Here is a 16,231-nt window from a genome sequence, read left to right as displayed (position 1 = left end):
CTTGGATTGTACGACTGTTTCATTCCTACTTTTTTCTACTTCACGTTCTTCAATAAAGTCCATTTACCTGAGCATCTTCATTGATATGATTCTCCGACAGCAGTTGACCCATTATTTATTTTATTTCATTTTATTTTATATATTTATTTATTTATTGACAAAACAGATTTGATAACATTAACTGGTGGTGACCATTAACAACAGTGAAACTTCATCAAGCCAAGATAATGAAAGAGTTCATGCTGACATTTTAGTTAATATTAGTTTACCACAATATCACAATAATATCATATTAATTTTTGGTGTAATATACTGTATAAGTTACTGTGGCCTGCACATAATACATATTGTATTTATTAATTGGGCATATAGTGTGTTTTCAGTCATGTACTCTCAGAAGTCAGTTTCTGCTGTTTGCAGGGTGTGATGTGTCCAAGTACCCCCACCCCGATACATCCCCCACTACCACCACGAGCATGTGAGGAATTCAGGTAGAGTGAACTGGTTGTAAAGTTTGAACTTTATCTGTCAGACTGTGTGCACATTTCCGTTTATGTGTCTTTGTTTCTGTTCTGTGCTTACACTAAAAAGAATATGAGCCAAATTAAATGATTTACTTTTCTAATAAGGTGGCCAGCATTCCCAGATGCCCTGCCTCTCTTTATTAAAGAGGGGAAAGTTCTGCACATTGTACTGTAAACGCTGTGTGTGGTTAGATGGACAATATATTTGATAGATCTTCTAATGCTGTTCTCAATGATGAATTTTCTTGTTGCTCCTGGATTCTGTTAACACCATGAGCCCTTTTACCTCAAGTAACACTATAATCTATAAATTATACACAAATTTTGCATAACAGTGGGGAAACACCCTCCTCTGAACACTGACTGATGCATATCCCCTGTTGTGAAGTCAAGTTTAAAATGTATTTCTGACTCAGAATTTAATTAGAATAATGAAGCCTTTGGTCCGGAGCTACTGTTGTGATGTGCTAATGAAACCGACTTTGATCTAAAATAACTCAGGAAGCTGAAACGCATCCTGGACCCATGCATGGAATTCAAACACTCCTGATCTGCTGAGGTTCATGTCAGGGAGCTACGATGAAGAGCATGCGCAGACAGAAGAACAAATATTGCAGATAGAGAAAGGAGAGCGCAGTAACAACGGTTAACAATCAAGTCATTTTTCTCTCAGTCTTCCTATTTTCCGCCAGTCCTCGACTCACTTTGTCTGTCTGCTTCCTTCTCTTGTTCTCTGTTATCCTCTCATCAATCAAACTGAAAAAACTGACAGCCCATTTATTTCATTTCCATTTTACTGAAGAGCAACGCAGCCATGGGAGTTTATGAAAAATGTCAGCAACTGTCATTAGTGTTTAGTGTATCATCCTATGTCCTGTATGTTATTATAACAGTCCTCATTCCTCCATTACTCCTTCTCACAGTTCAGTGCTAACTAGAATCATATTGGTTGTTCTGCTGTTACTTTCTTTTGTTTTCGAACAATACTTCTAAAAACGTCCTTCTGGTCAACGGTTTAGACCAAAATGTAGACTGAACTGTTATAAAAACCCATCTGTTTCATCTTCCATTAAGACTGTAATTACCACTGTTAATGAGCTGTCACATACTGTACTGGCTGAATTTTACATGGTCACACAGGCATGTGAAATGCTCTGCTTGTTAGTTTTACTGTTGAACCATGCAGTGCTCTGCGGCAGTGTGCAACATTTATGTGCAATATTACAGTTATACAGGATTGATCCACTGTATCACTTCTTTTGGTTTTAGCAGTTTTATTGGTCGTTTAATTGGTTTGTACTGTTGAATGTATGAACTTTGGCTTTTTGATGTATTTTATGAATGATTATAAGGATCCTACTAAATATGGAGTATAACTTAACCTAATTTAACTTAACTCTACCTCTAACTTAAACAAATCAGTGCTAGTCAGTAAGTAATGTACAGTCAAAACTATACATTTATAGTTTGGTGCTGTGGCTTATAGATACCCAAATACAGCTAGCTACCAATTAAATTGAAGACAACTGAAGTTTCGCCTGAATGAAGCATTATTTTTACAATGTAAAGATGCATATCAAAATTATACTGGAGACTAGTAAAACTCTAATACCTGACTCTGATTGGAGTCTCTTTTGCAATTCCTTATCATTTAATTCAACTTACAGATAATAAGCGTCGCTAGGGAGGTACAAAATCCTGCTTTCTGTTAAATGGCCAAAATGTATAAAGTGCACAATGGAATTGTGTGTGCATCTGTTCCAACAGCTTGATTTGTTCAGCAATGAATGACAAACGTTGCTGCACATGTTCAAGTGGGTTTCCTCCCACTGTCCAGAAACATACGAGTGTTGTGGAGACTCACTCACATTGTTCACACTGCACAGTATGTAAATGTGGGTGTGAGTCAGTCATTGTTTATAGGCTGTTATCTGTGACTGACTGGTGACCGACCCAAGGTGTTTCCCTGCATTTGGTCCAATGAATGCTGGCACAAACAACAGAGTAATTACCACTGCCCGTTGTGTTTCCACATTTCCAAAAAATAAAAAATGTATATAAGCTCTTGAGCCTATTTTCAAATGTTATTATTGGGGAGAGCTGGACCATGCAAGGTTTGGCTTACTTACAAGGGTTACTCAACTTCAAATCCCATGATCAATAAGCTGACCTGAAAACGCTTCATTCTTTTGAACACCAAGAAACAAATAAGTTTGGACATATTTTCTGAGACGCTTTGTGTTTGTCCTGATTGTTGCATTACATTACATCACATTTACTCATTTGGCAGATGCTTTTATCCAAAGCAACTTATAAGTTTCATGAGAATCATTTGCTTTCAAAGATATAACACATTTATTTAAAGCAATGAAATCACTGTGTTGCAAATCCACATTCCTATCTGACAAAGAATAATTTGCATACGTGAAGGCGGGTGACAATATCTTGTGTCTTGACCGGACACATTTGAGTCTATCAAGGCTAATATTACCACAGATGTCTGTTAACAATCACCTCAGTCACTGCAGCTGCTGATCCTGTGCTGTTGTCATCCAGCTGGATTATGGTCAGTAAACCTGTATAGTCATTTGGTCTCCCACAAAGGGTGACTGTGTCATCTGATGTTTCTCTTTTGTCAGACCAAAGAAGGAGCCAACAGTAAAAGCTTCCTGGAAATACTGAGGCAAGCAATAGTACCAATTTAGGTTTCCAAGTAAAGTATGTTTTCCTGAGTCCTCATGTTTGACTCAAGATAAGTGTCAGGGAACTAAACTACTATTGTTCATACTTCAATTTAAATGAGCTTTGGTTTGTTAAAGCACAAATTTATAGTGGTGTTACCTGACTATAATGGGACTATATTACTAGACTCAGTCATATCTCCACCATATCAATTATTAACTGTATTGTTGAACTACTATTAATGTGCATATAATGGTAATCAAATTGTTATTCACACACCAGACGTTTTGGCTTGAAGTAGTGATGCCTCTGTTGTATTCAAGTGTCCCAGTAAGCCGTGACAGTGAACTAGCACACAGGACCCTGAAACTGAAGCAGCTAAATGGAATCCAGTTCTCATTAAATTTATTTTGATCTTCTTGCTGTGAGATGTCAAAATTATCTTGAATGAAAAAAAGGCATCGCCATTGGTCCCCTGAGGGATCGCTATACCAAAGAAAATTTTAATTCCTGTCCAAACAGCCCACCACCCCCCAACTTTTTAAAGCCAAATTGAACCAGACTGATGTATTTAGCTCATGAAACCCAAAGATGCTCCCTCTGGGAGGATGTCCCCGGACCCCTACAGAGGTTATGTCACTGCCTGTGGTCTATAAGCCACTGATGTTCTATAATCCCACCCATGGCTCTGAATGCGATGCCATTTTTTTTTCTGTTTTGAATGAAACACATAATCCAGGGCTGGCTATACACTGGGCAGTGAAATAATTCTGTTCTTGCAGCAGAGGTGCACCAATCGACTCTCCATTCATCCACGGTCCCTGGCAGACTGAACCTTCGCATTTGTGTGCAGCTGGACCCTTTCATTATTTACACTTGAAATGATAATGACATCATGTGTGCACAGCTGCACTATTTGCATCCACATGGCACGCAGCTGAATTTGTGTGACAAAATGGATAACTGGCAATGAAGCCTCCTGCAATATTTACATGCTAAGTTCAGAGGTGGAGGTTTTCTTCTTGTGTGATTTAATATCGTAACATATTGAGTAAAAAATAAAATAAAATAGATACAGTGCTTTGAAATGGCAGTTTACAAGAGTGATGAGCTAAGTCTGAGCCAAGGAAAGTTCATGGTCAGGATTTCATAGATCAGACAAGTACACAATGACAAGTATAGACATATTTTTTGCCATATGCATTTCAGTTCTGCTTGTGTAGGTAAAAAACAGGTTTTGTTCAGCTGGCCTCTTCAGTGCCATGATGGGCTGAGGTTCCTGGGTAGTGCATCTCCCTTTGAGGCTGACTCTTTGATTCCCCACTGAGTCAAATTTAAAAGGTTGGAGGGAGATGAATGCCAGTATTTTGTTACGCTGTACAGTTTGTGCAGATGTTAAGAAGACGGTAGGATGATTGGCAAAGGGCTGAGAAGATTTTATTTCATCTGAACAGGTTTAACACATACAACTCTACCAGGCAAGCACATAACACTTACAATAATGTCAGTGATAGAACCGCTATGAGAGCCTATTAGATAATACAAAACTTGGCCAAACATGTGATCAAGCAAGCCTAGAAGTTACAATGACACTGAATACTAATTACTGCTTGTCTGTTCTTGGATGCTGCTCAATTCTCACAGCACTGAGTCAGATATGACTGAAACATTGACATGCAGTTCTATGAAACAGAGATGATGGCATTTTGTTGGTGTTTTCCACAAATAGGGCTTTGGATGAGTGTGTTAACTCAAAACAATGCTCTGCTCACTATCACCATCCAAGTTGGATAATTCTCTTGACATACTGTTACACTCTTTGTGTGAAATCTATTTGGGGGCATTTTGAGTCTCTGGCTAACCAGAGTAATACTGGTGTTGTTTTAGAATAATGGGGCAATATTTTGCAGTTGCTATTCAACACAGCAAATGCATTACTTTTAAAGACATTCCTCTCTAGATTATGAAATGTCTATTTACATCAACATGACATGAATACTAGTTATTCTCGACAGAAGACATATTCAGTGTAGCTTGTCCAGATTTTGTCCTCGTTTGGATCATTGCTGGTGTAGGCGCAGGTGCCTGTGGAGCTGCAGGCCACCATGTGGAAGCCCACCTCTGTCAGCTTGTCAAAAGCCTGCTCTAGAAAATTATACTTCAGATAGTACCGGGACGTGTATCTCTCCGGGGGCCTGTCCGGGTCTCTGCTCTCATTCAGCGTGTCCCCAAACACTTCTTTGGCCAGGGAGGTCTTCCCGCATACCGTGATGCGCGCCACTCTCCTGAATTTGGCATCGGTTTGGATGTCTCTTCCAATGGTGTACGAGCCGCGGTATCCTATCGTGATATAGCCCGACTTTCTGGAGTCCAGGGATGGGGAGCGCATGGCCCCGCTGACCGACATGGTGCGTAAAGTCTCCATGGCGCCAGAGGAGCCGCACTGCTGCGCACCTTCCTCCGTGTCACTCTGGCTGATCTCCTCGCTGATTGAATTATCCTTACTCACCCGGGGGCTGAGGCGCTTGGCAAGGTCCCGCAGCTGGAAAAAGTCAGCCTCCCTCTGCAGCCGACTCTTCTCGGGGAAGTAGTCCGGGAGGACCAAGTTGAGGTCTCGGAGATAATCTAGGATGTAGCGGAACAAGAACCCGTCCCTGTCCAGGAAGAAGCGCCCCTTGCTGTCTCTCGCCAACTCCTTGGGTGACTTCTTGCTGAACATGTTCCACAGGAGCGAGTCTGGGACGGCGATCAGAGTTTTGTGTCTGGTAACATAAACCTGCCCGCCGACATTCAGCTCAATGATCTCTGAGAACGGGGATCCCGAGTCCCCGCAGCCGGACACTCCGCGCTCTGTGTCGGCCAGTGCCATCGTCTCTGAGCCGCTGCACTGATGTGGGATCAGTGGAAACACTGAGCAACAAAGTGGCAGCGGCTGGTTTATGAAGCCTGGGTTCACCACTTGCGTGAATGCGTGTGCGTGAAGGGTTGACTGTTAAGTTAAAATTTAACTATTAAATGACTGACTTGAAAAAAATATGGGCTCTTACTCACCCCCTCTCTTACAAGCACACTCACTCACACATGGATGGATGGAGAGAGAGAGAGAGAGAGAGAGAGAGAGAGGTCTCCTCCAGCATCACTTAAAGCAAACACCCACATTGATCATGTCTCAGTTGTTTCTTCCTGCTCTGCTTGGCATACATTTATATTTATTGTTTAATTCATCAAATACATTATATTAGAATTTGTTTTCAATTCCTACAGGAACACACAAAACCAGAAACCATGGAAATGGCTTAAGTTATTCAAGCTTTGAAATCAAGACATGGTTGGAAAATATGGAAAGAGTGACACCCATTGCAGCTTTGAAGGAAATGCAGCCAGCACCTTAGACATCACACAGAGAGAGACACACACAGACACACACCACACACCAATCTGCATTCATCTGTGGCACTGATCAGTCTGAAATACACATTTTGTTCTGTTTGGTTAAAAGGGAGAAATACCTTTAGAAACTGATTGATACTTGGATTGACACCCATTTGTTAATATATGGGCTTATAGGTATCATAGGCCAAACTGAAATTGTCACAAGTACAGCTGGAAAGGAAGCACATAATGAAAGCATTCATTACTCCCAAATTTCATGCGTATGGTGCACAAGAATCAATAAATAATATTTGTGCGTGCAGGTCATTGAGATCTAAGTGTTTTGTAAATGAGAGAAAGTTCAACTAATCAACTTAAATTCAAAGAAGAAACACAAATGTGATTTGATAACAAATTATATACAATTGTGCTCATAAGTTTACATACTCTGGCAGAATTTGTGATTTTTTGGCCATTTTTCAGAGAATATGAATGATAACACAAAAACTTTTCTTTCACTCATGGTTAGTGGTTGGGTGAAGCCATTTATTATCAAACAACTGTGTTTGCTCTTTTTAAATCATAATGACAACAGAAACTACCCAAATGACCCTGATCAAAAGTTTACATACCCCAGTTCTTAATACCGTGTAGTGCCCCCTTTAACATCAATGACAGCTTGAAGTCTTTTGTGGTAGTTGTGGATGAGGTTCTTTATTTTCTCAGATGGTAAAGCTGCCCATTCCTCTTGGCAAAAAGCCTCCAGTTCCTGTAAATTCTTGGGCATGAACTGCACATTTGAGATCTCCCCAGAGTGGCTCAATGATATTGAGGTCAGGAGACTGAGAACCTTCACTTTATTCTGCTGTAGCCAATGACAGGTCGACTTGGCCTTGTGTTTTGGATCGTTGTCATGTTGGAACGTCCCATGCGCAGCTTCCGGCCTGATGAGTGCAAATTTTCCTCCAGTATTTTCTGATAACATGCTGCATTCATCTTGCCATCAATTTTGACCAAGTTTCCTGTGCCTTTGTAGCTCACACATCTCCAAAACATCAGCGACCCACCTCCGAATTTCACAGTAGGAATGGTGTACCTTTCATCATAGGCCTTGTTGACTCCTCTCCAAATGTAACGTTTATGGTTGTGGCCAAAAGGTTCAATTTTGGTCTCATCACTCCAAATGACTTTGTTCCAGAAGTTTTGAGGCTTGTCTCTGTGCTGTTTGGTGTACTGTAAGCGGGATGCTTTGTGGCATTTGCGTAGTAATGGCTTTCTTCTGGCAACTTCTGGCAGCCCATTTTTCTTCAAGTGCCTCCTTATTGTGCATCTTGAAACAGCCACGCCACTTTTTTTCAGAAAGTCCTGTATTTCAGCTGAAGTCATTTGTGGGTTTTTCTTTGCATCCCGAACAATTTTCCTGGCAGTTGTGGCTGAAATTTTTATTGGTCTACCTGACCGTGGTTTGGTTTCAACAGAATCCCTCATTTTCCACTTCTTAATTAGAGTTTGAACACTGATGATTGGCATTCTCAAGTCCTTGGATATCCTTTTATATCCCTTTCCTGTTTTATACAGTTCAACTACCTTTTCCCGCAGATCCTTTGACAATTCTTTTGCTTTCCCCATGACTCAGAATCCAGAAACGTCAGTGCAGCACTGGATGAAAGATGCAAGGGTCTGTCAGGAGCCCCGAAACTCACTGACCTTTTATACACACACACCGATTACAAGCAAACAGATCACAGGTGAGGATGGTTACCTTAAGCAGCCATTCAAACCCGTTTGTGTCAACTTGTGTGCATGTTATCAGGCCAAAATCTCCAACAGTAACCTTTTGATCAGGGTCATTTGGGTAGTTTCTGTTGTCATTATGATTCAAAAAGAGGAAACACAGTTGTTTAACAATAAATGACTTTACCCAACCACTAATCATGAGGGGGGAAAAAAGTTTTTCTATTATCATTCATATTCTCTGAAAAATGGCCAAAAAAATCATAAATTCTGCCAGGGTATGTAAACTTATGAGCACAACTGTATGTGTATTTAAAAGTAGTGGAAGTAATGTAAAGGCAGTTGAATTTGTTAGCTATAACTAATGAAGAAACAATTAAAATAGTTTGCTAAAAGTAATGAACCAACAGTTTAACTAAATGGATAAAAGCAATAGATAAAGAGGTAAACAGCTGAAACAGGAAGCTAAGAAGTAACTGATAAATGGCTGAAATGTCCAGCTTCTGCCATTCCGGGTGGTGTTAGCATGAATTGTTTACAAACTACTGTAATACTATTCACTTTTAGTGTTAAATAATATGTGGAACATGACAGGCGGTGTCAACAGAGTGGTAGTCATCAAGAGTTTTGTAACATTACATCCAAAGTTGCTCTTGTCTTGTGATCGTCAGTGAGTGATCTGGTTGGAACGTATCATTTCCCCGTTCAAAACTTCCCATTGCAGAGAGCTGGATTTCCATTGTCATCTCAGAAATAAACGGGTTGTGAAAGACCGCATGATTGCTTCGCCCGAGTCAAATATTTTACCCAAAATTAAGTCCTGTCACCACTTTTGTCATTAAATCCAGCATATGATATTGTATCGGATCACTGCGGGGATTTTTATTTCTAATTCTGGGATTTTTTTCCTATTGTTTTGACTGTTCTGTCTGAAAGCCAACCCACATAGGATGTTTTGAACAAATATCTAAAGTTAAATGTAGCTTCAAACTTAAACATTTTGAATTAAAACAAAGCAAAAACAAGCTGTTTTGTAGATTTGCCTAGATCTACCCTTTACCGAACAGTCACACTTAGGACAAATGAATCAAAGACACCGTTCAGTCATTGTGAAAGTTCCTACTTCTCATGTTGGTGGTTTTTTACCCACTTTGGAAATTCGGTAGACCAACCTGCATTACATATAAAAGGCGTCTGCACTTGAGTATTTGGTCATTTGAAGACATTGTTAAGTTGCAACAATGCTGCGCAAGGTATAGCTGTTTTCTTTCGTACTCACATATTTTCTAAGAATTTTTTTTTATTATTATTTTTTTTTTACATATTTTCACTTTATTTACTACCTGCAATTCAGTTTAGGCACCTTTGGAAAGTGTTTTTGGGTTTAAAGACAAATACATGCAGCATATTTTTCTTTCTTAGTCTGGTCTCTGAGGGGGTTGCACCTTGGTTTTAGTCTGACTGGCTGTGTTTCACCTTACCAGGGTATTACAGAGAGCTTTGGAGCTGCTATCCATGCCCTCAACAACACTCAGCTGACAGATGGTGTGATTAACAGAAGCAAAAGGATGATTCTGGACACCCTGGGTGTTGGGTTATTAGGAACCAGGACAGCTGTCTTCAACAAGGCTCTTGCATACAGCCAGGTACAGTAAACTGTTTGATGAATGGAGGTATACCATATATATACAATACGGCACATGGCAACATGATATAAATAATTGAAACAGAAAGCTTAAAAGAAAGCTTTAATTTTGACTTGACTAGAGTGAGCTTGAAAACACCACAAAGATGACTATTAAATTCTAAATACTAATTAACAATGTTTGTTAATGTTTCAGCTTGTGATCGTCATTAAATCTTGTTATTTATTTGGCCTCACTAAAAGTTCTCAGTGTTGCTCAGCTATTGATTGTCAAATTTATTTTACAACTGACAAGTACTGCTAATTGAATAAATATAGACCTACTTTAAATAAAACCAAGTACTGTGCAGTGTTTGTGGTTTCCCTTTCTGTAAGGCTTTTAAATTATCAGTCTACTTCCTGAACTTAAATAGGCCAAGCAGTAGATATGATCCATTTTATTCAGAATTGTGGAAGCTGGCCTGGAAACTTCCCTACTGAGTTCAGGGTTGTATTTACAACCTTATTGAATTGCTCACTTATCCTCATGTTAATCTATCTGGTTTCAGTTATTCACATCTGAGGAGAGGAGCAGTGTCTGGGGTAAATCAGACATAACTCTCCCTCCTCACTATGCTGCCTTTGTCAATGGCATCGCGGTAAGTTTGCTCAAATGTAAAGCACAATATTATATAGAAAACATAAAAGTGATGTGGCGCTGGTTTGATTATTGGCTCTGTCACATTGTCCGGTGACAGGTTCACTCCATGGACTTTGACGACACATGGCACCCTGCTACTCATCCCTCGGGGGCTGTGCTACCTGCACTGCTGGCCCTGGCAGAGACACTGCCCCGTCAGACCTCTGGTCTAGACCTGCTGCTGGCCTTTAATGTTGGCATCGAGGTGCAGGGCAGACTCATGAGGTTCTCCAGAGAGGCGTACAACATCCCTGAGAGGTGAGATATTTGGAAATATTAACCAACATTTGCGTTCTGTGCACATTTTCTGTCCAGTTGTAAGTTTGTGTCCACTGGAAATATTTGAGCATTAAAAGGCCGATTCACCCAAATGACAACAAGCACAGCAGCTACCTCTAGTGGTATCACTGGTAGTAAGGTAGTTTTGTTTTTAGACGTGCAGGTGGTGAATGGATTTTAGTCTGTATTACTCAGAGCATTTTTAAGATTAAATCTTTAAAAAATTAAACTGCAGCAAAAGCAGAAACAGTGTCCCCACTACTCTGGATAATTGATGACCCTCTCTGCCACAGTTTTCATAGGGAAAGTAGTCACAAGGGTCTGAGGATTATTCAAAAAAGAGAACTTTCTGAGTTTGTCAAATAACTTTTTCTTCATTTCTGTAAATAAATAAGCAAACAAAATCCCTGTCACATCACAACCTGCTAAAAAAAATGGGAAAAAGGGTTTTCTTTTTGTAACTTAGGTGAACTTACTATTAAACAGACGAATCAGAACTAGGGCTACACACCAATAATTATTTTCATTATTGATTAATCAAAAAAATATTCTCTCAATTTACTATTTGGTGTGTAAAATGTCAGATAATGTTGAAAAATGCTTACCAACGGTCTAAAACTTTAGTTTATCATCACATAAGTCAAAGAAAAACAGCACATTTTTTGAGATCCTGGAACCAGTGAATGAAATATGACTTTAACAGTTAATTTATTTTTATATATAAATTGTTTCATTCAGACCTCATCAAAGCCTTATTAAACTTAAATATATGCTAACGTTTGGGTCATCTTTCCTCCCCCCTGCCGACACTCAGATTCCACCCTCCCAGTGTTGTTGGGGTAATGGGGAGTGCTGCAGCCTCAGCTAAGCTCCTGGGTCTGTCCCCTGCACAGTGCGGTCATGCTCTGGCTATCGCAGCCTCCTCTGCTGGGGCTCCCTTGGCCAACGCTGCCACACAAACCAAACCTCTCCACATAGGAAATGCTGCTCGGAGAGGCCTGGAGGCCGCTCAGCTAGCCCAGATTGGACTGGAGGGGAATCCAGCCATCCTGGATATGGACCACGGGTTTGGGGTTTACTACAAAGACTACAGTCCTTCAGAGATAGCAGATCCTGCCTCTGGTGACTTTAAATGGATTCTGGAAGATCAGAATGTGGCCGTCAAACGCATCCCTGCTCATTTAGGGATGCACTGGGTTGTGGATGCGGCTCTGGCAGCCCGCCAAAAGCTTGAAAATACAGCTGGGAACTTTGACCTCAGCCAGATCCGGCACATCACACTACGGGTACCTCCATCCAAGTACGTTAACTGCCCCTTACCCACCACAGAGCACCAGGCCAGGCACTCATTTCAGTTCAACGCCTGCTCCGCCCTGTTGGATAACAAAGTAACTGTGGCTTCCTTCAGTGAAGCTGAAATTAACCGGCCTGCTTTGAAGAAGCTGCTGTCTAAAGTGATGGTAGAGACCCCTACGGATAACCAACCCAGCTTTGACAAGATGTACTGTGAGGTCGAGATAGAAACAGATCAGGGGCAGACTTACACAGCCAGGTGTGATACCTTTTATGGCCACTGGAGGAAGCCACTGAGTCACAGGGACCTGGTGGAGAAGTTCAGTGTTAATGCATCTTCAGTGCTGTGTACAAAGGGAGTGGAGGGTGTGATTGATGTGATAGGAAACCTTGAAAGAGAGAGTGACTGCTCAGTCTTGGGTTCATATCTGAGAATGACAAGTAGTCCACATAAGCAGTTATACAGCACAAGAGTTTTTTGATTGTACAGTGTGTGATGAAGCAAGTGTGTGAGTGATAATCTGTATCTGTGTGTAATATTTGAAACTTTTCCACATGGCTTGCACAGATGCACTCATCTATTTCTTCTGTGGTGCATGGGACTGAAATAAAGTAAACTGAAAAAGTGAACTTTTTTCATTTTATTGCATTGTTTTTGTATAATATCATACATGCTATAGATTTTCAAAAATCTAATCAATATTGCTGTCATGACACCGATCCTCTGGATCTGAATACAATCCAGTAAGAGAGAGTCAAACAGATATTTTTGTCAAATAATAGAGACACCTGAAATATTAGACCGTGCAGTGCACATATCTACTACAAACATGTATATTTCAAGAGTATCTGGAAGTGCTTCTGATCAAGATGATACCTCATCTCCTTAAAAAGGTAACTACCATAAAGCTGCTAAATCAACACGGCCACCGATCTTTCCTTTGTTTTCACTATCTTTCGAGTTTCAGTCAGATCAAGCCAGTTTCAGCACGTCCCGCACCATCGCTCCAATTCCGTCAAATATCTCATGGATGGGAGCATTGCACATGAAGGCACAGGTGGTGACGAGCTTGTTCTTCTCGTCCACGTGGCTTTCGCTGACGCTCTTGCTCACATGTTTGCAGCCCAGCTGGTTGATGGCCGCTGCAGTGTCAGTGGTGTCAGGGTACCTGACAGAAAATGAAAGTGGGACCAAACAATGTTTAGCCGCTTGAAAGTAGCTTCTGCAGACAGTTATGGAAAATTGAGATTTATTTTAACTTGGGTCTTAGTTTTGTATCTTTGGACATATTTTGCATTAATTAAATTACATAGGTGTTGGTGAGATAAATTAACTTTATACACACATATGCATGTTTATCTATGCGTGTATTTTTTGGCTCGTCATTATTGTGTTTTCTGTTTTGACTTTTGTCTCAGGCCTCTCTCAGACTGGCCTTTCGGTTGATGCCCAGATTTGAAACATCTGTCCCTGTTGGCTGCTGTATTTTATCCTGAAAAAGGAAGTCCACTGAAAAGTTGATCCTTATTAGTTAATATGTCTGCCTCCCAACCAGCACCTCACTAAAGTAGATGTGATAACACTGCAATCACCAAAGTAATTTCTGAGAATCCAAAAAAATATGAGCCGTCATACGATCAGACAGGTTGCAAACAAAACAACAGTTAAGACAAAATATCTGAACAACATTATTAAGAAAAAAAAAATTTGAAAGTGGGCACACCTAAAATGTGGCAATAATTAGGAAAAAAGCAAGCAATTTGCTTTCATTTCCAAATCCATCTGGAAAACCCAGAGGACTGTTTAAATCTGAATGATTGTTTTAAATGCTCATGCTTCTCATATTGACACACTTCTCTTTCCAATGTCGGCGCGTTCCCAGATCTCAGCGTTTAACTTGGTGAGCAAAACTACAAGCAAAAGCCAAAACTATGAAAATAAAACCCAGGTTGTAATGAAGTGGAGTTATACAAGGAGATGTATCAGGTTAAACATGTTAGACTCACTTGTCGTCCTTCTCAAGGCCGACAGTGACCTCACACCCAGGAAACACCTTGGCCGCCAGGACAGGTGAGATGCAGCAGAGGCCGATGGGTTTGCCTTCGCCGTGGAACGCCTGCAGCGCGGCCTTGACCTCGTCATTGACAGAGCAGTCCTTCCCCTGCACTGCCCATGTACAGAGGTTCTTCGCCGCCCCAAAACCACCTGCCAAACATCAACAAGGAAAGTTCATTAGGTAGGAACATGATACAGGCCCTGCTTTCAACCTCAGAGGGTCTCAATCAAGACTGAGACAGACACTACATCACTGAAGCATGTAACGAGAGAGAGAGAGAGAGAGAGAGAGAGAGAGAGAGAGAGAGAGAGAGAGAGAGAGAGAGAGAGAGAGATCCTCTCGCTGAGAGAGCAGGCTATCATGTTGTCATGACAACACCTGGGAATATAACAGCATCATGGTCTTTGACGCTGAGTTTAGACAGGTCCTGGATGTTTCCTCGGGCCAGCCTGGCGCTCTCCACCAACACGTTTCTCTTCTCCTGAGACGGTTCGCCCTTCAGATGATTCACCACATGCATCTGGTCGATGTTGGGGGCAAACATGTTTACCTGCAGGTGATAAAAGCAAAAGGTGAGGACTCTGATTTCATAACATAAAAAGAAGCCGCACACCATCAGGACAGCAGCTAATGATTGTTTTTACCTGTCGATCCTGACAGTCATGTTGTGCAGATTAGAACCCTTTAAAAGACAGGTTCTCATATGCCCATATGTACACAGTAAGTTATTGATTGCTTAAATCATTCTCCTCCCCAGGAGATCCCTTCCTAATGTATCTCCAGTGGATGAGGACAGGGACTAAATCCACAGTTGTTATTCTGTGCAAAAATACATTTTAATGTTTAGCTGTAGATAATATGAAACTTAAAGTCTCAAGTGGGATTTTTGCAAAGTTACAGTATTTAATATAAATTGCCCACTTTGTGTTGAGTGAATTTTTATACTAAAAAGACAGTTAACTTCGGAGGATACCCAGGTATATGTGAACCTATCCTTTAAAAGGTGTTAGAGTCATGCACAATGTGTATCATTTAGCTGATCACACAATACGCACAACAGTTTTCCGAGCACCTTAAAGCAAGGTTATGCAACACTTTCACAACAAAGCAGAGAACGTCCTTGTCTATAGCTGTACATTTGTACATGAAATGAGACTCTGAGAGAGGAAATGTTTCCCCCTCCCCTGGCGTCTTGAGTCCTGTGGTGTCTTTAAACTGAGGAGAGCTCTCCTTGATATGTTGAGGTCCACACTCTGCTCCACTGTGGGTGTCAAACAGGTCTGGATCAGTTTCTGGGTCTAATTTGGTCCTTTTCAGTTGCCCTTGAGCTCAGATAACAAGTTGAACAGAGCAGGCCCATGTGGCCCAGACCCCAGAGCCTGCAGCATGTGTATCTAACTCTATGCATGCAATGAAAACAAGATAAAAGCGAAGCAGGTTGTTTTGAATGGAGCTACTGATCATAGAGTGCATCTGACACACTTCCTCCAGCTGCCCCAGCACAGCACACAGCGTGAGCACTCGCGGATCAACGCTGCCTAACAAACTTACATTTGCACCTCCTCTGCTCAGGTGAACCAAAACAGCGGAGGCTTCGTGGATCTCGCTGCCATCATAAACTCCGCAGCCCGCCAGCACCACGGCCACGCGTTTGGCCATCTGTGCTGAGTAAAAACTTTTGTCCACCGCCTGAATGGTCCTGACTGTCAGGAAGCCGCGGCCGCTGAGGTGCAGCAGGGTGAGCATGGCGGACTGTCAGCGGAGAGGACGCCCCCTTCTCCCGCCTCTTCTTCTGCGCTCTGTGCGCGTCCAGGCTGCTCGGCGCTTTAGCGCCGCGCTGTGTGCGAGTCCCACAGGCCGGCTGGTGTTTATTAAACACAAGAGGGAGATTAATAGCTGCTGCAGTGTAGTAAAAGGTGCAGTCACACTTCTTGTATGATTTTATGTTTCTTAATTGATGTTTCTT

The 16,231-nt window shown here is 41.3% G+C and overlaps 3 protein-coding genes across 3 annotated transcripts; 1 reads left to right on the top strand and 2 right to left on the bottom strand.

Moving 5' to 3' along the window:
- Positions 1-4,618: 4,618 nt before the first annotated feature.
- On the bottom strand, positions 4,619-6,234 carry kctd12.1 (potassium channel tetramerisation domain containing 12.1). The gene has a single exon (XM_071479008.1). It carries the CDS (start codon positions 6,073-6,075, stop codon positions 5,209-5,211), a length of 867 nt encoding a protein of 288 aa, XP_071335109.1. The 5' UTR covers positions 6,076-6,234; the 3' UTR covers positions 4,619-5,208.
- A 3,299-nt stretch (positions 6,235-9,533) lies between these two features.
- Positions 9,534-12,838, top strand: acod1 (aconitate decarboxylase 1). The gene is made up of 5 exons (XM_071478981.1): positions 9,534-9,565; positions 9,797-9,958; positions 10,506-10,595; positions 10,695-10,894; positions 11,730-12,838. Exons 1-5 carry the CDS (start codon positions 9,554-9,556, stop codon positions 12,688-12,690), a joined length of 1,425 nt encoding a protein of 474 aa, XP_071335082.1. The 5' UTR covers positions 9,534-9,553; the 3' UTR covers positions 12,691-12,838.
- On the bottom strand, positions 12,835-16,056 carry LOC139621980 (glutamine amidotransferase-like class 1 domain-containing protein 3, mitochondrial). Its single transcript, XM_071478994.1, has 4 exons — positions 15,817-16,056; positions 14,644-14,815; positions 14,216-14,414; positions 12,835-13,377 (listed from the first exon to the last, which is right to left on the bottom strand). Exons 1-4 carry the CDS (start codon positions 16,009-16,011, stop codon positions 13,182-13,184), a joined length of 762 nt encoding a protein of 253 aa, XP_071335095.1. The 5' UTR covers positions 16,012-16,056; the 3' UTR covers positions 12,835-13,181.
- Between the last annotated feature and the right edge of the window lie 175 nt (positions 16,057-16,231).

This window comes from Trachinotus anak, unplaced genomic scaffold (assembly GCF_046630095.1).
Source record: "Trachinotus anak isolate AG129_WGS33_773 ecotype Australia unplaced genomic scaffold, CSIRO_AGI_Tana_v1 ptg000001l, whole genome shotgun sequence".
Lineage (NCBI taxonomy): Eukaryota > Metazoa > Chordata > Actinopteri > Carangiformes > Carangidae > Trachinotus > Trachinotus anak.
This window is presented reverse-complemented; position numbering and strand designations above follow the sequence as displayed.